The sequence below is a fragment of the Anabrus simplex genome, chromosome 1 (assembly GCF_040414725.1).
Source record: "Anabrus simplex isolate iqAnaSimp1 chromosome 1, ASM4041472v1, whole genome shotgun sequence".
Lineage (NCBI taxonomy): Eukaryota > Metazoa > Arthropoda > Insecta > Orthoptera > Tettigoniidae > Anabrus > Anabrus simplex.
The window spans coordinates 1,547,521,832-1,547,549,291 of record NC_090265.1 but is presented as its reverse complement, the minus strand read 5'-3'; the positions used below and the strand labels follow the sequence as shown (position 1 = coordinate 1,547,549,291).

Sequence of the window (27,460 nt, the reverse complement as noted above, 5' to 3'; positions counted from 1 at the left end):
CACCACACAAATGAAATTAATAGATCATTTGTAGTGACTGTCGCCAGATTATGGAATTCTCTGTCAGTTCAGGTCAGAGAAACTAGCTTTTCTTAATCACGATTTAAGGTCAGCTGCCGAGACTACCTGCTGAGGACAGCTGACTGAATGGTTGAAGTATGAATTTGTGCGTTGCTGAGGATTAGACATTTTTAAGAGTTTTTAATATTAATTAGTTCTAATATTAATTTAGTTAGTAGTTTATTTAAATTTATTTTAAATTCTATTAATTTATGTAGTTTTAACTATTTTAAGTATGGGTATCTCAGTATTTTATTTAAGATTCTGATTAGTATGTGGTTAAGTGTACGAGAGGGCCTGGAGCCCTAACTTCGCCACTGTACTGAGGGCACTAATAAATAAATAAGCAAACAAACAAATAAATACATATATAATGTAAAGCGTATGGGTATAGATATTTTGTTAGGTGATAAAGAAAAATACACGTCACAACATATGCTATGTAGGGTTTACCTTGTCCTATTAGTTTCCCTCGCGGTTAGGGCCATGCAGCTGTGACTTTGCATCTGGGAGATAGTGGATTCGAACCCCACTGCCAGCAGCCCTGAAAAATGTTTTCCCGTGGTTTCCCATTTTCACACCAAGGCTGTACCTTAATTAAGGCCACGGCCGGTTCTTTCCCACTGCTAAGCCTTTCCTATCCCACTGTCGCCATAAGACCTATCTGTGTCGGTGCGTCGTAAAGTAAATTGTTAATTACTTTTCCTCGCAAGCCTGGGATACAGAATATAGTAGTATAAAGTTAGAGTTTTGTGACGCTAATATTCGTATGTATAATTTTTATTAACATGCCAGAAACCGACGACACTGAGCTGTTGCCATTTCAACACCTTTTTAAGGGCCACCGACCAAAGCCGGGATTTGAACCTGCGAACTCGGAAGGACAGAGAGACAACCGAGCCACATGAAAATAAAGCGTTTGTGATTATTGTTATAAATAGATGCAGTTAGTATTTTTACAAAGGTTTTCTGAGGAGCATTTATTAAGGCGTATGTTTTCTTACTGTCCTAAATGCACGAGGCCGGACAGAAGAACTAGCTGGAAGTTAAAGAGCCTTGCAGGGGTGTCGCTTCCTTCTCTGTTTACTTTTCCAAACCGAACTCCATGGCGTAACAGCCCCGAAGGGCCATCGCCTACCAAGCTACGGCTGTTCAGCCCGGAGGCCTGCAGATTACGAGGTGTCGTGTGGTCAGCACGACGAATCCTCTCCGCCGTTATTCCTGGCTTTCTAGACCGGGGCCGCCATCTCACCGTCAGATAGCTCCTCAATTATAAACACGTGGGCTGAGTGTACCTCGAACCAGCCCTCAGATCCAGGTAAAAGTCCCTGACCTGGCCAGGAATCGAACCCGGGGTCTCCGGTAAGAGGCAGCCATGCTACCCCTACACTGTGGGGCCGGCTGGTTACTTTTAAGTCTCCTTATTTTAGAATTTGACTTAAGGTATCCTGCATTCGATTCCCGGCACTGACAGAGTTAAGAAAGGCATGGGATGGGGAGGAGCCTTGTTTGTGGGAGCAGTGGAGTTGGCCTTGAGTCTCCCGTAATCGAAATATCTACAACCTGGAAGGTAGTCAGTGACCTTCACGGGGCGTAGTACCAAAGTTGTTCCTTTTTTTAAGAAGACAAATTAAATGAAGATTCTACTTCATCACAAACGAATAACGATATTATCAATTTTACGAACAGTTTCAATAATGCAGCCGGTTTGTTAAGAGTACAGAAGGTATGATTGTACATGGTAACAATCAAAACCAACAATATCTAATGAAGATCCGTCACCGCAATCGGTAGGACCGGCTTTCTTTTCATATCCACCGGGCGAGTTGGCCGTGCGGTTAGGGGCGCATAGCTGTGTGCTTGCATCCGGGAGATATTTGGTTCAAACCCCACTGTTGGCAACCCTAAAGATGGTTTTCTGTGGTTTCCCATTTTCACACCAGGCAAATGCTGGAGCTGTACCTTAATTAAGGCCACGGCCACTTCTTCCCACTCTCAGCCCTTTCCTTTCCCATCGCCGCCATAAGACCTACGGTGCAATGTAAAGCAAATTCTAAATAAAAATTAAAAAATCTTTTCACAACCCCTTCCAAGGAAAAGTTGTATCCACACTACTGCCCTGGACTTATTTTGAAATTATTTTGTGGGTACGCCACTGCATCCACTCACCATTTACTGTACAATGTAAGCCCGAAGAGTGGTTGGATACTCAAAATACACCACCATAAATGATGTAGTTCTGGCTCAAAAGTACCCTAAGGAAAGGTAGGGGACGGGATCTAGTGCTTTAAGTAGAATCCGTATCAGTAGAACGTGACTTCCCATTTTAAAAATGTTTCATGTATCGACTGCGATTCAAGCCTGGGCCGTCTTGATGAGAAGATAAAACCATTGGAACTGAGTTATCACGCCCGCCAATTACAAAATAGTTACCCACACTTTTGATGGTGCCATTTGAGGTTCCAATCTGTCTCCGGGCATTTGACAACATATATAGGCCTAGCTATCGAACTTAGGCACGTATCCGCGATTGTCTTGCTACTGTAAGAATAAAAAAAGTTTTTTATAACTTACCGAGGATGCACACAGTGTTGGCTTCTCAGTGACTAAACGGTCCCTCTTCAAAAAAGGTTACTTATATGGCACAAAATGAGGTACTAACGTGCAATTCACAATCCTGTCACAGTCTTCCCAGCGCTGCAACTTAAACACAGCACATCTGTCAATCACGGTATAACCCGAGGATCCCTAGGACATTGTTGTTTCCTGGAACCGATATGCAAAATCTGACATGATGTAAGCTTGCAACTGTTTCTGGACGTGGCCCCCGTTATCTCGGTGGTCACGTTCCGGCCCCCTACTGAGTAATCCTTTGCTAATTGCCCCTTTCTTCATGTCTTGACATTTGTCAACACATGGTTACATTCCCAATACAGAGGCCTCTAAAGGGAAATATCCCCGTGCATCACAATCCTAAGTGTCTTCCTTTCATTCAAGCAGTACAGATATGGTGAATTATGTATGGCCCTATTGAGCCTTGCTAGTAGATTCCTTGTTGCTACGTTAACTTATCGGCGTAAGTTTGTAAGTTGTTTGCACCGTACGTAAAACGACTGATCCTCGCTCTAGTTTCAGGAAATATTTTGGGTTGGGGGCCGGCCCCTCTGCCCCCCCCCCCGGCTACGCCAGTGCATTCCACGCCATCTCTCCACTGACAGCTCGGAACATACCACTTAATACCAATGTAGTTGGTCCGTTATTGGACATTATAAATTTTCCAGCTAACTCATTCCTGGTTGCCAGCATTTCACCCCAATATGCTAAATTGGGCACATCAGTTGGTAAATAGCACACCCACCAAGACGCATGGCTAGTGCATAGCATGGTGGCCACTGCGTAGGCTATTTGCAGCTACCGGCAGTGCCAATGCACTATGAGACTGTCTCATTTCCAAAAATTGATGCCTGCCTGGCCATCAGATGACGTAGAAGTTGATTACAACAGGGAACCTGAAATATTTGTCCCGAATGAATAAATTTATAATACCAGTGTAGTTGCTCTATTATTGGACATTATAAATTTTCCAGCTAACTCATTCAGGCAACTCAATTTTACCTCCAAGTAAGACTGCTGTGGGAGAAACAAGTACCATTGAAAGCTAAGATGACATTATATGTCATATTATACACCCATACTCGCGTATAGGTTGGAAACTATGAGACAAGACAACTCAAAACTGCATGCTGCAGAAATGAAGTTCCTACGCACCACGATACAGGAGACCACGAAGGACAACTTCAGGAATGAAAAAGTCCAAGAGGAGGTGGGAATAGGTGATCCTTACTACAGAGGATGCAGAACGCAAGACTGAATTGGTTTTGCCATGTAAGAGGGATGAGTGCAAGCAGGACTGCAAGAAGAGAATATGAAAGTAAGAGGGAAAAGATCAAAGGGCAGACCCAGAGTAAAGTGGACTGATCTGGTGAAGAAAGAAGTCAAGGAGAGAGGACAAGATTGGGAGAAGATTACAAGAGAACAGTGGTTCATGGACAGACAAAGATGGAGGAGGCTCGTACACCGCACCCAGGCAAGTGGAAGTGGTTAACGATGATGGTGATGATGATGATGATGATGATGAAGGAATTAGAAATACCTCAAGGTGATTGAAACTAATGTGTCTCACATAATCAACCAAAGAGCTGAAATCAGGTTTGATTTTCTCGGTTTAAAATTAAGACATGACTGACGGGCAAATAAATGCTTATAACAATAAACGGGAAATATAATTAGCGTTATTTAACAATTAGAGGCAAATGCCAGGAGTGAATGGGAAAAGCCATAATACAATAATTAAGTGGCAAAAGGACAAGGTATCCAAACCTACAGAGAAGCCTACTCGTATCAAACTTCTAGAGAAATAAATCCTATGAAATGTAGGTTGACACATGAAAAAATATTAAGTTTACCAAAAGGGGAGGTAATAATAATTACAAAGTATGACCATTGAAAAGGATTTACAAGGTAATAAACATACAGCCGAACCTCGGTATCTCGAAACTCCAGGACTTGAATTTTTAGTATCTTGAAGTAACTTCAATTTCCTGGCCGTTTGTCCTATTTTTCACGTGTATTTATTTCTCTGTTACTCAAAACTTGGTTTCATGAATTCCTCTATTTCTTGAAGCAAACGTTTCCTCCCTAGAAGCAAAACATACTCTGTAACTCGAATTTTGTACAACATTAACTATGCAATACAGTATTTGTGGTTTGTGTGTTATTGTTCCTAAATGTACAGCAGCATGGTATTCCCAGCCGACCTCGGTATGTTTACATAGCAGCCTATCGGTCCACTCCTGTTTTGTTCACCGTATGCAGCTGAGACAGGAAGTGACAGTACTGATAAGGCTCAACATGCCATCACCCTGCATTGAGAAAAGTAATAACTGAAGTAGAGAATGGTCAGAAAAATGAGGAGGATATTGCAGCTGAGTAAGAAATTCCTTCCATCACACTACCTACCACACACAAAGGTAAAGACAAGATAAAGACAAGATTTACACCACAGCAGAAGAGACTTAAAACATCAGTTTCCCGGAGCTTGAAGAAGCTGTGCTTCAGTGGATAACTCACGTGAGAGACAAAAACATCCCAGTCACTGGTAGCTTAGAACGTTGCACCATCCTGAGGGGGGTTTCTGTCTTGCACCATATTGCTCCGAAGTTGAGCAACCATTTCTAATATGTGCGTCAACTTGGGTGACCTAACAATTGCTCCGGCTATTTTCCCCTCAATCATCCTTCTCATTCCTACAGATCATTAAATGGATGAATGCATAATAAAATTGATGCTAAGTGTCGGTAGCTATGTTCGCTTTAAATACTCATCGTATAAACAGTTATCGCATCATAGAATTTTAGCGATGTCGTAACCTTCAGTTTTCCTATCACAATATTTGATATGGTAATCCTTAAATTGCCACGCGACACCTCTCAGGGATAATTAAATTGCATCTACGAATCATTCTATTTTAACGTGAGATCAACTGAGACACCACTTTTCCCTTTCTGCAAATTACTATCGATACCATTCATCATCCAGAATCAATTCCAAGCTTTCAAGTCCAAATCATTCAGAGAAAAGAAAGAAAATAAATAAAATATTTTTTTAAAATGAATTAATTCAAAATTATTTATATCAAAATGATATTAGCCTATCTCCTAAAATAATAACATCTAAATTGGATAATCTATAATTTATTTCATGATTCCAGAATCATAAAAGAAAATCTACTAATAATTATCATAATCAATTATCTTCCTCTTCTCTAACAAAGAAAAATAAAATTTAATTTAACTTCAATCTGATTCAACTATTCTTCTCCATTAGTTAGGCGCATCACAAAAATAAGGATAAGTTCTCTTAATTATAAAGTTGAAAGTACATTTTCTTTCTATTGAAAAACGTAGTATCATATTTTTAGGTTGAAAATAAATCTAAATCCCTAAGCTTAAGTAATCTCCATTCTAACTATACATATCTGTGTCCATCAGTTTTTTTCTTTCTTTTTTTTTTAAAAAAATGCTTATTTTCATCATTATCAAATTGATATTCTGTCATAAATTCCTGTGTTTCTTCTTATGTTATAACGTTAGCAATCGCAAATAAGTTCCAAATATATATCAGCCCAAAATGGCTATTTCAAATATATATAGTTCTTTAAATGAGGAATATTGGTCACCTCGACCATTTCATTTGGTTAAAATATTCAAATAACACCTTGAAATTAAATGTAGGTATCGTGTAAAAAAATAATTATAATCGTAGTTCAAATAGAAATTATACCTAACATGTTTTATGATTTACCAATATTTAATCAGGTATCAATAATTCCGTAGGAATGCATTTGGTAACCTATTTTATCTAATTATGGTAGAGATTTAAATTATGGGATTATTCTATGAGTTAAATTCATTCTAGACAACAAACTTCCAATAATATTCAGTACAACGTTGATATATATTATCTATGAAGACAACAAGTTTCCCTTCTTTTATCTCCTACTTGGATATTTCCTTTGAAGACAGTTTATGGTAACCCATATACGAAATATGCGATGTATTTCATTGTACTCGTACCACTAACCCAATATATCTCGCATTACCATAATATATTTTGCCGTATATGGCAAACATCACCATCGGCCCATAATACGCCGTATTTACCGCCAAAATTATCCATAAACATATCTATCTCTCCATTTACCAATATTAATTATCATAATATATCAATATTTACTCCCATGAACATATCACAGCGAATAATTATTCATAATTCCGCATTAACATGCCACTCAAATCATAACTTCCCTACGTAAACATTTATCATTTCCAACATGACGGCAAATCATTTTAACATCACATAAATGCACTACAGCGATACTCTTTTGGGTTAGATTTCATATATTATACGCATAAACACGTTAGCCTAAAAATGAAATGCATATATAAATCAAATAAGTTAATATGTACTCACATTTCATCGCGTCGTATCAGCAAACACATATAGGTTATTCAGAAATCAACTATCTTCTTTAAAAATATAAAATTGTGGTTACGTCTCTTTATATACGATGTTTTTGTCCCATAATGGTTAAAAAATACATTCTAAATCTCTCCTTGCACAGTTATAAACATTCCTATATTATGGCATTGATTGTAAACTCTAGAAGAAGTACCTATTGCCATATTAATAATAATAATAATAAGTCAACAAGGACACTCTCATTGCGAAGATGGCAACGACTGTGATTTTATCACGAAGAACTACATAAAAACAACATATCAGTGTTCACTACAAATACAACTACTATATTTACTGCATATTAATTTCAAGAAAATAAAATAACTCTTTGGAACTTATCTTGCGATCACTGACGTTAGATGACTGGCTTTGGCTTCGATGTTGTCATCTTAGGATTGCGTAGAACGACTCCATCCTTCGTTACGTCACCATCAGGTAGTAGTTTTGGGACTCGGGATAGTAGAAACAGCTGGGCGGTCTCTGTCGGACAGCCGGCTTCATCTCCGATTTAGCCTCTCATGTTGTAGCAGTCAGTCATATATGAAAGAAACATTTCCAAAGCGGGAGTTAATTTCACATCCATACTCTTAGGAATGAGTATCAAGTTTGTATCTAAGATTCAGGTTTTTAGGACAGTAATTTAAGGTTAATTCTTTGCGGCAATTTAACAGTTAAAATATATCAAGTTAGCTCTCTAAAAATTTCTTTTGTTCGGCTAATCAACCTATACTGCGTTATATTCAACTTGATTCCTCGTACACCGGGCGAGTTGGCCGTGCGCGTAGAGGCGCGCGGCTGTGAGCTTGCATCCGGGAGATAGTAGGTTCGAATCCCACTATCGGCAGCCCTGAAAATGGTTTTCCGTGGTTTCCCATTTTCACACCAGGCAAATGCTGGGGCTGTACCTTAATTAAGGCCACGGCCGCTTCCTTCCAACTCCTAGACCTTTCCTATCCCATCGTCGCCATAAGACCTATCTGTGTCGGTGCGACGTAAAGCCCCTAGCAAAAAAAAAAAAAAAAAAAAAAAGATTCCTCGTACGGTCTTGAGTCTAAACTCCGACTACTGTTCGGGAATTTTCTAACTCGCTCTTCACGATATTCGTTCGATTATATTTGATTTCCAAATATTCTTTCGCTTTGCAGGTTCTCCAGCCGGTAATTACTGCAATATCTCCCTTCTTCTTTACACGAAGATTAACTTTTCTTCTCGAGGATAAATTTATGTCGTTTTGCATAACAGATTTTTTTTATTGTTCAGCTACTTCTTCTTTTTTAACAATTTTGAAAACCTTCTATTATTTTATCACGGCCGCATGGATCCTTTATAATTTTCCGTCTCAGTCCGTGATCTAGGCATATTTAATTCATAAAATAAATATCTTTGCCGTCACGTGCATGGCCTTCTTGAATATATACGTTCGTATAATATATACATGTAGGATGTTAAAAGGTTTGTTTTTTTCACCTATTCAATACATATAAATTTTATAATTTAGGAATTTATTGTAGATTCCACTTGAGACATGTTTCGCCCTTCATTGAGGGCATCGTCAGTCAAAATATCACCTCAAGGTAAAAAATCAGGTAACTGGTTAGTAGTAGACATGTACAAATTAATACATATTATTAACAACATACAAAAATTAAGTATGGGAAATAGTTGCACAAAAGTGATGGTTGAACATGTAGGTTTATAGATGAAAGGTCAGCACCAATGCCTAAAAATAACATAGTAGAGTTCTGCAGTGGTGCTCTGGAGAAACAGTTGACGCAATCATATGATAATAAAAAGTTAAAAATATTTACGTTGTAACAATTAAGGGAGAAAAGGTGTAGTGTTTGGCGTCAATGTTTTTAACCTACAATTGATGTCAAAGGTTGGTAACTATACAGTATTTACATTGTTCTATTGAACAGTTGAGAAAAAGTTTTAAAAAATATTTACATTTAACATTCAGCGTAAATGTTTGTAAATAAAAACTAATGTCAATGGTTGGTAACTATTAGTAATTACATTATCTAATTGAATAGTTGAGAATTTACAATTAAATACATATTTACACAAGAGCAGTGTAAATACAAGGATAAAAAATTATTTTTTTTTAGTACCAAGTGCGTCCTGATGTTTTAGAGGTTGGAAGAAGGAAATAGCATTGACATTTCAGAAATATGTAGAGTAGTTTATTTTAGTTAAAAATCACCGGGGTAGGGAAAATTTCATAGCCGTATGAGGTTTTTTAGGCATCAAACTGAAAGTTTTCCAGTTGCAGCGCCGAGATCGGGATGGAGACTGGTCAGTGTGGCTGGAGATTCATGGGTAATCCGTGCGTTTGAACGGCAACAATGGTGACAGTTAATAGTGGGTAATTGCTAATTAGGAAAAATGTTGCGGGTTGAGACTTCCGCTTATTCTTTTAGTTGACTTCTGTAGCATCGATTGTGATGTGAAGACATCGGTGTGAAATGCCGGTGAGACAAAATGATGTTGTTCCGTGGAATAAAGTAAGGCGGACTACGGGATGAAGTTGTTGTTCTTTACTGGTCTGGTGAGATAGAATAGAGTTGCTTGTGTTGTGGACTGCTGCGGAGAATTAGAATGTATACAGCAACTGCAGAGTCAGAGCGTTAAAGCTGGGGTGAGGCATCTTCTTATTCTGACTGCGAAGAGGAGCCGTAGTGGCACGCCATATTTGTGCCGATGTGCGCTGGGTTCCTGCGAGTTGTTGAAAGTTGTATTGTATGAAGTGGAAGCTATCTGTTGTGTCGCTGAGAGGTAATTGTTGATGAGAATTGGTGGACTATGAATGAGGCTCAGTCGGTAATACGCACATACGGTTAGCAATGGCGGCGGGGCTAACCGTATGTGCGTATTACCGACTGAGCCTCATTCATAGTCCACCAATTCTCATCAACAATTACCTCTCAGCGACACAACAGATAGCTTCCACTTCATACAATACAACTTTCAACAACTCGCAGGAACCCAGCGCACATCGGCACAAATATGGCGTGCCACTACGGCTCCTCTTCGCAGTCAGAATAAGAAGATGCCTCACCCCAGCTTTAACGCTCTGACTCTGCAGTTGCTGTATACATTCTAATTCTCCGCAGCAGTCCACAACACAAGCAACTCTATTCTATCTCACCAGACCAGTAAAGAACAACAACTTCATCCCGTAGTCCGCCTTACTTTATTCCACGGAACAACATCATTTTGTCTCACCGGCATTTCACACCGATGTCTTCACATCACAATCGATGCTACAGAAGTCAACTAAAAGAATAAGCGGAAGTCTCAACCCGCAACATTTTTCCTAATTAGCAATTACCCACTATTAACTGTCACCATTGTTGCCGTTCAAACGCACGGATTACCCATGAATCTCCAGCCACACTGACCAGTCTCCATCCCGATCTCGGCGCTGCAACTGGAAAACTTTCAGTTTGATGCCTAAAAAACCTCATACGGCTATGAAATTTTCCCTACCCCGGTGATTTTTAACTAAAATAAACTACTCTACATATTTCTGAAATGTCAATGCTATTTCCTTCTTCCAACCTCTAAAACATCAGGACGCACTTGGTACTAAAAAAAAATAATTTTTTATCCTTGTATTTACACTGCTCTTGTGTAAATATGTATTTAATTGTAAATTCTCAACTATTCAATTAGATAATGTAATTACTAATAGTTACCAACCATTGACATTAGTTTTTATTTACAAACATTTACGCTGAATGTTAAATGTAAATATTTTTTAAAACTTTTTCTCAACTGTTCAATAGAACAATGTAAATACTGTATAGTTACCAACCTTTGACATCAATTGTAGGTTAAAAACATTGACGCCAAACACTACACCTTTTCTCCCTTAATTGTTATAACGTAAATATTTTTAACTTTTTATTATCATATGATTGCGTCAACTGTTTCTCCAGAGCACCACTGCAGAACTCTACTATGTTATTTTTAGGCATTGGTGCTGACCTTTCATCTATAAACCTACATGTTCAACCATCACTTTTGTGCAACTATTTCCCATACTTAATTTTTGTATGTTGTTAATAATATGTATTAATTTGTACATGTCTACTACTAACCAGTTACCTGATTTTTTACCTTGAGGTGATATTTTGACTGACGATGCCCTCAATGAAGGGCGAAACATGTCTCAAGTGGAATCTACAATAAATTCCTAAATTATAAAATTTATATGTATTGAATAGGTGAAAAAAACAAACCTTTTAACATCCTACATTCAGTATCTTCAATACGGATAACAATGATTTTTATCACTTGTAATATATACATTCCGAAATCACGGCCTATTTTACTTAATATATGCATTCTTTTCTGACGTATGGCCCAATTACGTAATCTTCGCGATCTCATTACCGTGCATGGCAAACTTATAATTTCGTACGACAACCTTTATTCCGATATCAGGATGATGAAAATGGTACAACGTGAACAAGCAGAAAAGTTTCCAAAAAATTTGGGTTATGACACTTTTCAGGCCAGCAGTGGGTGGCTGGAAACATTTAAACTTTGGAATGGAATAGTGCAATTGATAATGTCAGGTGAAAGTGCTGCAGTCGATGAAGTGGTCAGTGAACATTACAAAGAAAACATTTTACTAGCCTTTTTACAGGAGTATAGTCCTAATGATGCATTTAATGCTGATGAGACTGCTGTCTTCTACAAATGCTTACCTGGAAAGACACTGGCGTTTAAAGGTGAAAAGAGTTTCGGGAGAAAAAGAGGCAAAGAAAGGATCGCAGTGGTGCCGGAAGCTAAGAAACTCCCGTTCCTAGAACGGTTTCTCGGTGATCGGAAAATGGGCACATTCTCGCTCTTTCTTGGGTGTGAAGTCATTTCCAGTCACATACAAAATTAATGTAATGTAAACATTACATAATATAGTATTGAAAAGGTGGACCATTATGACATAAGTTAAGTTATTATTGTGATCACAATTCAGTACGGATTAAAACCATGGAGTTTATATCCTATGACTGAACTTAACATCCAGCTACAGCCTATGGACCAAAGGGTATTTAAAAACTTGGAGTATTTCTATAGGAAGAGGGCTATTCAGAGAATTCTGAGAGGAATTGAATCCAAGGATTTGCTAACAGACTTCAGTCTACTACAGTCTGTAACATTGCTGAGTAAATCATGGGCTGATGTGAAGCATGAAACAATTGTAAACTGCTTATGCAAAGCAGGATTTTTGGAAGGTGACTCAGGAGCTTCAGAGCATGAAGTGGAGGAAGTCACTCCTGTTCCTGAAGAATGGGTGGAGTATCAGCAGCTTGTTAACTGAAAAGCTGTTTCTGAGGATTACATGAATGTGGACTATGTTAAATTGGCAGAGCATCCTACGGATACCGTCAATGCTGGAGTAGTAGTAGTAGTAGTAGTAGTAATAATAGTGGAATTGGAGCTGCCTTTTCCTGTACTGCTAGCAGACCAGGCGTGTGCAGTGGCTATTCTTCGATCCTACACACAGTCAGGAGAATGTAAATGACAGTATTTTCACAGCAATAAATCTTGTTGAAAAGTATGTGGAAGAAAAGAAGGTTAACAGTAAAAAAAACAGAAGAGACTAACATATTTTTTCCAAAGGTGTTAATGGAGGTTTGTTAGGGTTTCACTACTGTATGTATTGTATTCTTTCTTCTAAAAAGTTATTATTAATAAGGGTTATAATTAAAGTGATGCTGTAAAATACGAGTTAAAAATTTTTTTAAAATACTGTTTTAAATATTGTATTCAGTATAACCCCGTAGATACATAATGATTCAATTATCTATACATGCTCAAAAACAGTATTCTTTATATCTCGAAACTTCGATAACTCAAAATAAAATTTAAATTCTGAAGTGATTAGAGAGATATTGAGGTTCCACTGTACTCTTAAGAAAACGACACTGTTAGGAAATGACTTGATTCTTAGAAGCTAGGCAGGACTGAAGGTCCAAGTTCAATTTCTAGGAAAATAACCAAGTTTTAACACTGGCAATACATATCTGAATACATGTTTAGCCTAACTATAAAATTTATAGTCTTTAGAGAGAGTGAGAGAAAAAAAGAAAAGAATTACATTGTGGGAACGAAACAAATTCTTAGAAGCATACAATAGTCCCCAAAGTACTACACAGAGACAAGATCCAGATCAAGTCAACATGTCTATGCGAAAAGCAAGGGAGATACCCTCTCATTACACACTTTTCTTGGCATGATGCATTGGATACGTTAGAAAGGTGTAAGATTAACAAACTAGTGATTAAGGCTAACACCTTTGAAGAGAAGCATGAGAGGTAACTTCAAACCACTGTCTGATAATTCCATAGCACACTTTTTTAATGAAGTATGGTGAAATACTTAGAAAATAATTGTTTCATACAGTTTGCTGGCTTTCAGACCTGTCCATTCACTGAGTTATCCCAATCCCCATAAAAACGGAAGCTTGCCTTCAAAATCCAAACCAAATTGAGAATTACTCACATGAGAGTTTCAAACTTAATGAAATAAGTTTAAGATAGAACATTTTGGTCAGTCCATGGTGGCTTGGTGGCAGAATGACTGTAACTAAGTCCTTAAAGAATATGATTAATTTCAAGGACCGAGTCGTACCTTATGGTCCTGTCCACAGTAATGCAGTCTCTCAGTCCATGAAATGCACAAGGTGGTGAATGACGTACGATGTATGAACTCCACATATACTGTAGCTACATGGCACTTAAGGAAACCAATAGGCTATGTCACAGGAAAGATGGAGAGAGAATAGCAGGTGACTTGACGTAATGAAATAATATGACAGACATTTCCAGATTCTTCTGAAAGTGAAAAGTTATACTGCTCAAGATGCAAGGAACAGCTGTGATGCAAGATAGCACACGAAGGGATGAGGGCATTCGGGCATAGACCACAAGTAGGATGGTGATCATAAATAAATAGTTTGACTCCATGCTTTACATTCAGTATGTAATAAAGTGTGGAAAACTGGAGAATGGCCTAAAGACTGGACTACATCTGTTCTCATCTTCCTTCACAAAAGAGGGTCAGATAGGGACTGTTCTAATTACTGCACCATAGCATTAATATCACATGCTAGCAAAGTCTTGCTGTACATAATGAATTAACGCCTAAAAACTTTCTTGCAATCTCAGATTTCTGCTGAACAAGCAGGTTTTGTGGCAGGTAAAGGTACACGAGACTCAATAACAAACATGAGGCAGACAATTGAAAAATGCCGCGAGTTCTGTGTCCCGGCCTATATTTGTTTCCTCTGTTATAAAAAGCTCTTTGACTGTGTCAAGTGGGACAAGTTGTGGGAAGTGCTCAATGAATGTGGAGTCCCAAAACACTTAACGTCATTATTGAAAGGTCTATTATAATAGTCATAATGCAACCGTAAGTGTGGATGGTGAATGCTCAGTGTTTTTCAGTGTGACAAATGGAGTCAGGCAAGATTGCATATTGTCAGCCCAACTCTACAACATCTACGCAGAGTATGTAATGAGAAGAGCACTGGATGGCTGGGATAGTGGAATTTCAATCGGTGGTAGGAAAATCAATAATTTACGCTTTGCTGATGATACTACACTCATTGCAGGAAGTGGACAAGAACTTGATGAATTGCTCTCTAGAGTGACAATTTTAGTTCGAATTTTGGTCTAGAAATTAACATGAAAAAGACCAAACTAATGGTTATTGACGACGAAGTCAAATCCCAATCCAAATAACAGGATGTCTGAAAGATCTGGAGTTGGTGAATGATTGTGTATATCTGGGCTCCATAATCCATAACATGGGAAATTGTGATATAGAAATAAAGCGATGGATTGTCCTAGGTTGTGCCGCAATGGTTAAACTTACAAAGATCTGGCAGAACCGGGCATTATCCAAAACAGTGAAAATACGATTAATGGAATCACTGGTGTTTTCTGTTTTCCTGTACGGTTGTGAGACCTGGACTGTGAAGATTAGTGACAAGAACCGAATAGATGCCTTTGAGATGTGGTGTTGGCAGAGAATGCTCCGTATACCATGGACAGAAATAAGAACAAATGCCTCCGTTATAGAAGAACTGAACATCACAATATGTTTATCTTCCTGTGTTAGTGAAAGTTACCTTCAGTTCCTTGGACACATTTTGAGGAGAGGAGACAATTTAGAAAAGAACATTGTGCAAGGAATACCATAGGAGGAACTGGGAAGAATATGTATCCCATAAAAAAAAAAAAAAAGACATAACCAGACCTCAACCACAGACTTAAAAAATTTTAATATGGTAACTAGACACAGTCAGAATCAACACAATCTCCTGCAACACTTGGTCAAATCACTTTCAAAATTTATGGTCACAGAATGTCTCACCTATTCAGACACTTCACTCAGACAATCCACACATCGAACACATTACAATGGCAGAACTAGTTGCAGTCCTGAAAACACTAAAGTGCAATAAAACGTCTGAGGAAGATTGCTTAAATATAGAGTTATTCAAATATTCATGCTATTCCAAGAAAGATTCACCCAGTTCCTAAATAGAATTTGGAAAAGAGAAAACCCACCTGAAAACTGGAATAAAGTAATAATTATACCAATTTTCAAGAAAGGTGACAAAAATGATTGTGAAAACTACAGAGGCATATGCTTATTGAATTCACCCAGTTCCGAAATAGGAAAGGAGAAAACCCACCTGAAAACTGGAATAAAGCAATAGTTATACCCATTTCAAGAAAGGTTACAAAAATGATTGTGAAAACTACAGAGGCATACATTATGCTTATTGAATTCTGGTTATAAAATATACGCCAACATCATTAAAAATAGACTGTACAAACACTATGAGAACATTCTGGGAGAGGAACAATTCAACTTCAGAAAGGGAAGATCTTCCTGCGATGGCTATTTCACATTAAAAATCCTTCTAGAAAAACACAGCAAATTTAATGTAGAAACACGTATTGCCTTTGTGGACTTCAAAAAAGCTTTTGACAAAGTAAACCGCAATACCTTACTTAATATTTTAATATCTGACCACACCCCACAACAGATGGTACAGAACATAAGTAACCTTTACAAACATAACCTGATTTCCGTAAAGGTCAACGATAAATTATCAGAGTGGAAAACAATGAACACAGGAGTAAGACAGCGTTGCAGTCTTTCCTTTCTCCTGTTCATAATCTATGTGAATGCTCTCATACGAGAATTTAGAAAAACAAGACATGGTTCCATCTGCATTAACAGAAATCTACAGCTGGACACAATATTATTTGCAGATGACTTAGTGCTGGTCGCCACCTCAGATGATGATTTACAGTGTTCAATGCATAACCTAAAGCTAGTCTCAGAAAAGTACTCAATGTAAATATCCCCTGAGAAAACTAAGATAATGGCTTTCTGTGGCAAGGAACCAGTAAGAAGAAAGATCTGCTTAAATAACATTTTGGAAAGAGTAAATGATTTCAAATACCTCAGCTACAAACAGTCTTTTCTTGAAGAACTGGACATACCCGAGAAAATATCCAAATTCAACAGATGTTTGGGAATCATCAATAAAGTTTTTAGACCATTGTTAGTTCAAAAACACACCTGTACAAGGATCTACAAAACCTTGGCAAGACCTGTACTATGCTATGGAAGTGAAGCGTGGACCCTGAGAAAATGCGATGAGAGAAGAATAACTACAGCTGAAATGAAATACATGCAGCGAAGAGCAGGAGTCACTAAGTGGCAACACAAAAGAAATACAGAAGTGCTGAATAACCTTTAAAGCAGACTTATATTGGAATACATCTATGGATACCAGAGAAATTGGCTAGAACACCTAAACAGGATGGACAGAAGCAGGATCCCCAAAGCAGTCATAAACTACTGCCCCGGTGGGAAGAGATCTCTGGAACGCCCCAGGAAGAGATGGCGTGAAAATGCAAATCTTTTGTATAGACCGTAATAGTTCTTCTATTGCACTAATACATGAAAGGATGATGATGATGATGATGATGACATTCTGCAAGGCGAAATTGAAGGCATCAGACCAAGAGGCAGCACAACAAGTAGATGGTTAGACCAAGCAAAGATGATCACCGGTCTACATCTTCACAATATCTTAAGAAGAGCTGAAGACTGCTCAGGATGGAAAAATCTCGTTAAGGATGCAGTTACTAATGAAGTGAAGAAATGAGGTCACGGCGCTCAGCAATGAGTAAACCGACTGATGATGATGAAACTGGGGCAGGATCCGAAATGTATGGGGTCATTTGCCATGAAGGTGAGTATTGAGTCTCACAGCTGTGACAGTATAGAACAGAGGTGCTCAGCTGGGAACCCGTTGAGGCTAGCCCCATTACAGCGGGGCTGACGTGACGTAAAAATGGGCAGCTAACTCAGCAACCATAAGTCACAGTGAAGCGAGAGAGCGAACGCATTTTGCAGGGAAGGGACCAGTGACGTTCGATCGTCATTACGAAGCTCTCCTCCACTACTCAGCGAAATGCTGAATGGGGTACAGTATTTTAGAAAAAAGAACCCGCTATTATCGCAAGAAAACCAACCTTTTCAAGATATTCCAGTTTGATTTATACTGTGCTTCTTATAAACAGTCAGTTTTATTTTCTTATATTTATACATTCAAACAAAACTAACACGTTATAATTTTTATGTTAAAGTTTACAAGGGTACAGGATTTAAGCGTACAAGCTATAATTTACAATTCCTTAGATTAAATTAACAGTATTTTCATTGCTTAAAAAGTAAAATTCTATTCATTTAGCAAAAAGTTATATATTTACATAATTCAACAAGTTTACTGTTTGATTTAGCACAGTGTTATTGTGTTGTTTGAATTTCCCTGTTCACTGAATTTGAAAATAGTATTTAAAACTTACCAGGTGTCCAATGATAATAGCTAGCCTCTAAATGGCGAATGGAGACAAGAGATATGTACTATCCAAGATTAAAGTACAACAGCATTGTAAATAAATGTATCTACCACATAGATGTAGCAGTATGCCTTCAAATAAATAACTTAACTGGTGTTATTCCCGGTAAGCATGGTTAGATTGTTGTTGAGTGTATCAGATAATTTAAACCCAAGCAACCACAAGCCACAGCTTATTCGCCTTAACTCTGTATTATATTAGAAATCCTTCTAAAGCACACCTTAAAATTTAATAGTGAGAATTGTAATTCGTTTCATACATTACAAAAATATTTGAGGTTGCAGGCCTCTTTATTGTATCCGGTCAAAATACATAAACTTCAATTAACATAAGTAACTTTTCGTATTTGCTCTCATATAACTCGCCACCTTGTACATCTTGCACCCCATTTTTAACATTTGAAGGTGCAGAAAAAAATCTCCACACAACTTGCATTATTTTCTGACGTCATAAAGACGTACATACATGAAATAAAGTTTGGGTATTCTGTGGACGTGCCTGCATTAAATATCTGCAGAACAGTTGAGGCTAGCTATTGTAACAAAAATACCTAACTTGCAAACCCCCGCCCCAAGGCCGCGTTCCTAGCCAGTAAGTCACACTCAGTCATCCCTTGCACTCTTCCATCTTTGTCAATATGCTTATTGCTACCAGTCCGGCAGAGCTGATCACGTGAACTGGGAGTGTTTCCTGTCCAGGCCGTCAAGTGATCGCGGTATTAGGTATCTTCCATCTGTTGTATTGTCAACAGGTGTCAGTATTCTGTCTTCATGTTTCGTTGTTGTTTCTCAGTTACCAGTAAGTTTTCTTGTGTAGGTCGATCTTTAAGTTATGGAGAAACGTCGGAGTTATACAGCTAGGTTTAAACTCAAAGTGGTAAAATATGCTGATGAACATGGTTATAGAGCTCCCAGTCAAGAATTCAGTGTAATTGAGTTTAATGTTCGCTACTGGTGTAAACAGACAGCTGTGCTAGAAACCACTAACCGAACACGTAAGGCATTCAGAGGGATGAAAACTAACAAGTTTCCTGAGCTGGAAGATGAGTTGCTTCATTATGTTACAGAGTTGTGAAATGATGGCTTTAGTATCTCGCACGAGATGCTACATTTCAAAGCGCGCAAACTAACTATTAAAGGAGGAATCAGCTGGTTGGATCTGAAAGTGAACCGGGGTTGGATCCGTAGATTCATAACACGAAAGGGATTATGTTTGCGAAGGCAAACCTCTCGCTGCCAGAGAATGCCAAGCGATTTCAGCGACAAAATCACAGATTTTCATTGCCATGTGATAGCAATGCGGAAGAACAACAATTACCTCTTATCTCAGATTGACATGTAGATCAATCCCCAATAAACTTAGACATACCATGCAACACCACCATCAACAAGAAGGTAGAATCTAGCGTGCTTGTACGTACAACTGGATGTGAAAAACAGCGTTGCACTGTCATGCAAGTAATAATTGCAGATGGAAGAAAATTGCCACTGTACGTTATTTTCAAAAGGAAAACAGTGCCTAAAGCGAAGTTTCCCTAAGTCATTCATGTATGGGTTCAAGAGAAAGGATGGATGGATACAGCTCTTGTCCAGGACTGGGTTCGTACGGTGTGGGGAGCACGGCCAGGGGCACTGCTTCGACACCCAGCAATGCTAGTATGGAACAGGTTCCGCGGTCACTTGGTTGCAAGACACGAAGAAAGGTCTTCAGTAAATGAAAACTGATCTCGTAATTCCTGGTGCACTCGGAACATTGTCTGCAGCCCTTAGATGTTTCCGTCAGTAAGGTTGACGTGTAGGATCCACGCCACGGATGACACAGCTGTACATGTTGTGGAGATTGGGTGGTGACTGCATAGTCGATGGTGAGGCGGCTGCTGTTTCGTTGGCAGGTGAAGATGGTGAAGGCGGTTGTGCGGCTGTAGACTCGGAGGTGTCGTCAGGCAGAGACTGGAGTGGTGGTTGTTCAGGGGTGTAGGAGGGAGGGAGGGAGGGAAGAGGTCATGAGTGGGGAAGGATGGCACGTTACTACAGTTGTGAGAGGGACATGAGAAAAGGTAGATGTCGTGGCAGTCTTGGTGACAGTAGTGATGGTGTTGGTGGGGGTGTTGATGATGGGGGTAGGGTAGAAATGAGGCGAAAACTGTTGTTGTGGTGTCCACTGTTGTGGTTTGGCTGCTGCGGCATCAAAGTATGGAGGACTGGGTTCCAAACGGTGTTGCTGACCGTTAAGGTAGACTCCGTTGTTGATGATTCGCTTAAGGGCACCTGGCCGATAGGGGTGAACAAGGACCCGGCGTGTAGGAACGAAGTCCAGTAGTATTCTGGATATGCTGTCAGCTGGGATGCCTTTCCGTTGGAGTTGTGTGAGAATACTGCGGTCGGAGAGAGCGGGATCAATGTCGTGGAGCACACAGCTGGACATGATGGCAGGCTGACTTCCAGCTAGCTGTCAGCCTATGTGCTTCTTTGGAGTCGGCGAGGTAGCAGATTTTAAGAATGGTGAGCCACCCGGCCGGGGAAAAAACTAAAGGAGGCGCTTTGGAGAATTGCACTCCTGCTTAGATAGGGCGATGATGATGATGATGGTAAATTTCTAAGGAGGAATGAAAGATCAATCTGTAGTAGGTGGGTTATATATAGAAGTACTTATACAAGTGCTGAGTTCCACAGAGATGGTCTCGATGTCATTTTCATCTGTCTGATGCATCTTACTGACTTGGAATTCCAGTTTTATGAAAATCACCGTTTCATATTTTGCATGTAGTCTTTTTGCGACTAGGGTCCTGGTTGATGGTTATGAATTTCATGTTTCTGGTCCGTATTGAACTGAGAATAATATATAAGTAATAATAATAACAACGTAAACGTTTCCACGTTTACGTTGTTATTATTATTACTTATATATTAGGGTCCTGGTATATTTGGACGTCTCTGTTATGTATCCCCTTGGGTTCCTTGAACACAAATGACATTTGTCTTGACACAGTTCATGTAAAAGTTTTCATGAAGGCATGTCTTTGATGTATACAGATATGATCATGAGGATTAGCTCTGAGAAGAGCAGATTATTTGATTCCATGGTTATAATTATTTTCTTGTTTCTAGTGTGAGAGAATCAGTCATTGAGGAATGGTTCCCGAGGGAACGCCCAGATATAAAAGTGAATCATGAGTACGGGCAGTAGAGTGGGAACTCTCCCAAGTATTGTAAACAGAAAAGGAAATATTCTGGGATAATCGCATGATGTTCTGTGAAATTTGTGTGTGATTTGGGTTAATACAGGTTACAATTTGTTGTCCCTTGTTTTATGAAATCAATGAAAATTATGTACAGTGAAATTCATGATTATCAGAATGACTTCTGCTGTACTAGATTCACTTATTTCTGTTTCTTCCTCTTCTCACAGAAGGTTGCAGTTTTCATGGAGTAATTATTCCTGTGTTGTGATTCTCATATCAGGGTTACGGTATCATGGATGCAGAACCACTGCTGGAGGTTCTGCACCCGGGATAATCTGTGCTCACATCCATGTTCCTTCTATCTTGCTTTTATTTGTCTTGTACTTTTTTTTTTTTCATTTTTTGATTATATGATCATCAGACCCATGTACTTCATGTATTTACAATTACTGATAAGACCAAGGGGGAGAATATTACCTCCTATGCAACACACATAAAAACAAAATATACGCATGGTAGGAGAATAAATTAGTAAGTAGGTATATGATGGGCACCAAGATTAGTTTGCTTATTACAAGAGTCAAATACAAAAATATCTGAATACTAACAGTATGAAAGTGGTTAACAAATGCTGGCAGAAGTTGAAGAAATTGAAAATAATGGAGCAAAAAAAGAAAGCTATTAAGATTTTTCTTTTGGCTATATTTACCAATAAAATGTAAATGAAATTGTCAGGGTTGTTAAAGCAGCTTCCTAATTTTCTAAATAGGTATTTCTTTAACCATTATCTGTGTAATATGTTGTCTTTTAATGTCTACAACTTGGCACATTTGAAACCTGATGATACAGCATTTTTCACACCTCTTAAATGCTTACTGTGTAAAATTCTGTTCAAAACATTTACAGTTAATTAAGGTTTCTGCCGTAACATTTTGTGATTTTGGGTAATCCTTGTGAGAGATGATTGATACCATTTTTCTTTGTTTCCAGGTATTAGAGTTGGTCTATTTACACCTGACATGGCATTTGAGGCTATTGTGAAAAAGCAAATTGCTCGGTTAAAAGAGCCTAGCCTGAAGTGTGTGGATTTAGTGGTGGCAGAGCTATCGAGTGTAGTCCGTACTTGTACAGATAGGGTGAGTGAAAGTGTTAACAAGAATTTAAAAAGTGTATAAAAAATATTGTTGCATTTAATAAATTCTATTGAGCCCTTTATCAACAATATGCAGATTTAACTGAAATTACAAGAATCTGGAAAATGTATGTTGTGGTTATGTGAATGATGGTGATTCATGAAATATCACTGTAATATTTGTCACAAATGGAAGATAGTAATTGCTTTTACTTAAATAAAGTCTCAAATCCCATGTTAATTAAGAAATAATACAAAATATTTTATTTTAGAGAATACATACTTTACTGCCTTACAACAACTATTTCTGTTACGTCGCAGCGCTTCCGAAAGTGTTTTGTTTGTCCAACACACTCGTCTGTGATGTCTTTGCTCACTGAAGTTCTTTGGTGTCGTTTTATTGATTTTTCTCATTCGATGTAATTTGGTGGGTTGTCTCGCTGATTCATTAAACGATTTATTGGTCCAGGGATCATGCTATTTCCCTTTTAAAATATACATATATATGTATGTATTGATCCACGGATCATGCTAGTTTTCAACAAAATACCCGCATCCCATTCGCTAGAAAGAGAGCTCGTTGGTGCCAGCCCTAGACCTCAAGAAAGAAAGAAAAAAAAAAAAAAAAAAACCCGGCGCGAGCAGCGGAATGCAAGACATATGGCCAAAGATAACAAAAATCACAGACATAGCACTCCCATTTATCGGTGCCAGCCCTGGAACTCAAGAAAGAAACAAAAGACGGCGCAAGCAGCGGAATGCAACACCATGGACTCCTATTTACAGCCAGTAAATACGTATACATATTTCTTGCTAGAAACGACTGTATTTCTTAATCAACCGGGGATTTGTGACTTTGAGTTAATCAATGATTACCTTTCGTTTGTGACAGATATTACAGTGATATTTCGTGGATCACCATCGTTCACGTAACCGTATGTTGTAATTAGAAAAGAACATATTTATGATTACTGTCGATCTTGATTTCAAATCAAAATCAAATCAAAATCTCTTTATTTGCAAATGAGGTGTCTACCTCGGTGGCAAATGGTACACTAAAATACATTATTGTCAAGCACTAAATTTTAAATTAACAAGAGATGAAGAAAATTTTCCTAGAATATAATATTATACAATTTACGCTAATAATTTTATCTATTAAACACACACATCATCCTTAATAAATTTATATTGTTTACAAAATTCTACTTATAATATCTTACAAACATAGTCAACTCATATACAGTATGTGAAATTACTTCTAATAATAATATACAACTGGTATAAGATTAAAATTAACATTGAATTTATTTACGTATTTATATTTTACCCATTTTGGAACTTAAGTAGCATAACGACCTGCTGCGTCTTAACCAGAGCCCCTTTTGCCACCACTTTTCAGAGTTCCTGAAGGGCCTTCACAGCTACCGTAGCGGTCCCAGGGCCCTCGAAGTCCCCACTGTACTTCACCCCTACAGGCAGTAGTCCCCTACTTGGGCTGTCCAAACTCCATAGACCAGGGGATGGAATTAATTTAATCACACACATTTTTTATTTACAATATCCTGCACTGGTCGAATGCCCTCTAACATTTCATTTATTTTTCTCTGTTGTTGTTTATTCTCTTCTTGAATATCTGTACCGATTTTGGAAAAGGATCAAACACTACCCCTGGTAAACTGTTCCACTCCTTCACGCCCTTCCCAATGAATGAAAATTTACCCCAATCGCTTCTGCTAAAATTCCCAAAAATTCCCAACACAAACTGATAATGTGTCAATTTCTTCAAGGCCCCAAGAAGTGATTTAAAAGGCAGATACAGTTTCAAAAAGGCAGACAGGATAAAATTCTCCAACTTGTTACATGAGAAGGTACGAAGTGTAGCTACCTGATAATTAAGACTTCTTTGTTGACTTAGTGAAAACCTGCCCAAGGGCATCAATTCCTAGAGGATGCAGAACGAACTACCTGCCAGGAATAACATCTAAAACTTCTGTCTTACTAGATGAATACTATAAACTCCATCAACAAAACCCTTTTGGAGAAGAAACTAGTCGTGCAGCAGACAGCATTATCGCTTCCATCTCTGAGGCAAAGAGGGAGCAGTGGATGAAGTTGCTATCCAATATGCAGAGGAGTAGCCAGAAAGCTTGGAGGCTTCTCCGGCGTCTTGCTAACGATCCTACCCAGTCAAACACGCAAGCCAGTATCAAAGCAGATCAAATTGCACATCAGCTGCTACTAAATGGTAAACCAGTCCGGCCCCGCGGTGTAGGGGGCAACGTGCCTGCCTGTCATCTGGCGGCCCCGGGTTCGATTCCCGGCTGGGTCAGGGTTTTTTAAATTGTAATGATTAATATCCCTGGTTTTGGGGACTGGGTGTTTGTGACGTCCTTGATCTTCCTTTCCTCACACATAACATTCCACACTACCGCCATTCCAATTACATGCAGGTTCATACAATATGGTGCCAGTAGGGGCAAAAGATCCACTTGGCACAAACAAATAGCATTTAAAAAAAATTGTAAATCAACTAACTCTTTTGAGATAAGAAAGAAGCCATTGATACGCTAACGTGAGCTGGAGAGCAGCAATCTTTCCCAACCATTTACTCTTCGTAAACCGAAAAAGGCTTTGAATAAATTCAAAAATGGCAAGGCAGCTGGTCTCGATGGCATACGAATTGAACAAATTATGAACTTTGGTCCTACTACGAAGGTTTGGGTCCTGCAATTAATGAACAACTGTGTCACTATTGAATAGCTTGAACCTTATAAATAACTTATCTCTGTGACCTCAGTTCAATACGGATACAATAATGAAGCTTATGTCTTTGAAGAACAACTGCGTCGTCACTCAAGATACCAAAAGTTTGGAGGAAAGCTAAGGTTATTGCCATCCCTAAGCCTGGTAAAGACAAGAATAATCCACTGACCTATAGAACCATTTCATTATCTATCGATTGTTACCTATTTTTTTCTTAAATGATTTCAAAGAACTTGAAAATTTATTGAATATTACATACATGCATCATTATAGACCGTTATGCTTTTCAGCATTTAGTCTGCAAGCCTCTGTGAATTTACTAAATGTTACCACAATCCTCTATTTGCAACTAGTTTTGTGGCGTCATTTAGTTCTATACCTCCTATCTTGAAATCGTTAGAAACTGAGTCTAACCATCGTCGTCTTGGTCTCCCTCTACTTCTCTTCCCCTCCATAAGAGCCCATTTTTCTCCTAGGTAACCTATCCTCTTCCATTCGCCTCACATGACCCCACCACCGAAGCCGGTTTATGCGTACAGCTTCACCCATAAAGTTCATTCCTAAATTAGCCTTTATTGCCTCGTTCCAAGTACCCTCTTGCCATTGTTCCCACTTGTTTGTACCAGCAATCATTCTTGCTACTTTCATGTCCGTTAGTTCTAACTTATGAATAAGATATCCTGAGTCAGCTCAGATTTCGCTCCCATAAAGCAAAGTTGGTCTGAAAACAGATCAATGTAAAGATAATTTGGTCCAGGAGGTGACTTCCTTCTTACAGAATACTGTTGATCGCAACTGCAAGCTCACTGGATTAGCTTTATGGCACCGTGATTCAATCTCACGTACTACATTACCATCCTGGGAGAACACACATCCTAAATACTTGAAGTTATATACCTGTTCCAGCTATGTATCACCAAACTGACATTCAATTCTGTTGAACTTCTTACCTACTGACATAAATTTTGTCTTCGAAAAGCTAATTTTCATGCCATACTCATTGCATCTAGTTTCAAGTTGCAAGATATTAGCCTTCAGGCTTTCAGCATAATCTGCCATTAAGACCAAGTCGTCAGCGTAGGGCAGACTGCTTAATACATTTCCACCTAACTGAATCTCTCCCTGCCACTTTATACCTTTCAGCAGATGATCCGTGTAAACTACGAACAACAGTGGTGAAAGATTACAGCCTTGTCTAACCCCTGTAAGTACCCTGAACCAAGAACTCATTCTACCATCAATTCTCACTGCAGCCCAGTTGTCAACATAAATGCCTTTGATTGATTTTAATAATCTACCCTTAATCCCATAGTCCCCCAGTATGGTGAACATCTTTTCCCTCGGTACCCTGTCATATGCTTTCTCTTGATCTATGAATCATTAATGCAACTGTCTATTCCTCTCGTACCATTTTTGAATTACCTGGTGCATACTGAAAATCTGATCCTGACAGCCTCTGTCCGGTCTGAAACCACACTGGTTTTCATCCAACTTCCCCTCAATGACTGATCACACCCTCCCTTCGAAGATGCCAGTGAATACTTTGCCTGGTACACTAATGAACGAGATACCTCGATAGTTGTTGCAATCCTAACTGTTCCCTTGCTTATAGATAGGTGCAATTACTGTTTTTGTCCAATCTAAAGGTACCTTACCAACACTCCATGCTAATATTATTCTATGAAGCCATTTTATCCCTTCCTTCCCACTATACTTCAGCATTTCAGGTCTAATTTCAACTATTCCTGCTGTTTTATGACAATGGAGTTCATTTACCATCCTTTCCACTTCCTCAAGCGTAATTTCACCTACATCATTTTCCTCTTCCCCATAAGCTCTGTTGTTCATGACACCACCATGAAGATTTCCTTTTATGCTGAGAAGATTTTCAAAATATTCCCTCGCAACTGTCCAGTGATTCCCTGGGATCTATTATGAGTTCACCTGAATTACCCAAAACACTGTTCATTTCCTTTTCTCCTCCCTTCCTAAGATTCTTTATTATTGTCTGGAAAGGTTTCCCTGCTGCTTGACCTAGCCTTTCCAGGATATTGCCAAAATTCTTCCCACGACTTCTTTTTGGATTCAACAACTATTTGTTTCGCTCTGTTTCTTTCATCTACGTACAGATCCCTGTCTGCCTCGGCCCTTGTTTGGTGCCATTTCTGATAAGCTTTCTTTTTACGTTTACAAGCTGCTCTCACTTCATTATTCCACCAAGATGTTCGTCTTTTCCCATCTTTACACACAGTTATTCCTAGGCATTCTCTTGCTGTTTCT

At 38.6% G+C, this 27,460-nt stretch overlaps 1 protein-coding gene across 5 annotated transcripts in view; it reads left to right on the top strand.

The window, feature by feature from the left end:
• Nucleotides 1-27,460, top strand: part of shi (dynamin-1 shibire) — a 726,486-nt gene that overhangs the window by 164,359 nt on the left and 534,667 nt on the right. For all 5 annotated transcript variants that reach the window (XM_068225570.1, XM_068225571.1, XM_067138081.2 and 2 more), the window contains exon 9: nucleotides 22,273-22,418. In XM_068225570.1, the coding sequence (XP_068081671.1) occupies nucleotides 22,273-22,418 (146 nt within the window). The remainder of the gene's footprint in view (nucleotides 1-22,272; nucleotides 22,419-27,460) is intronic.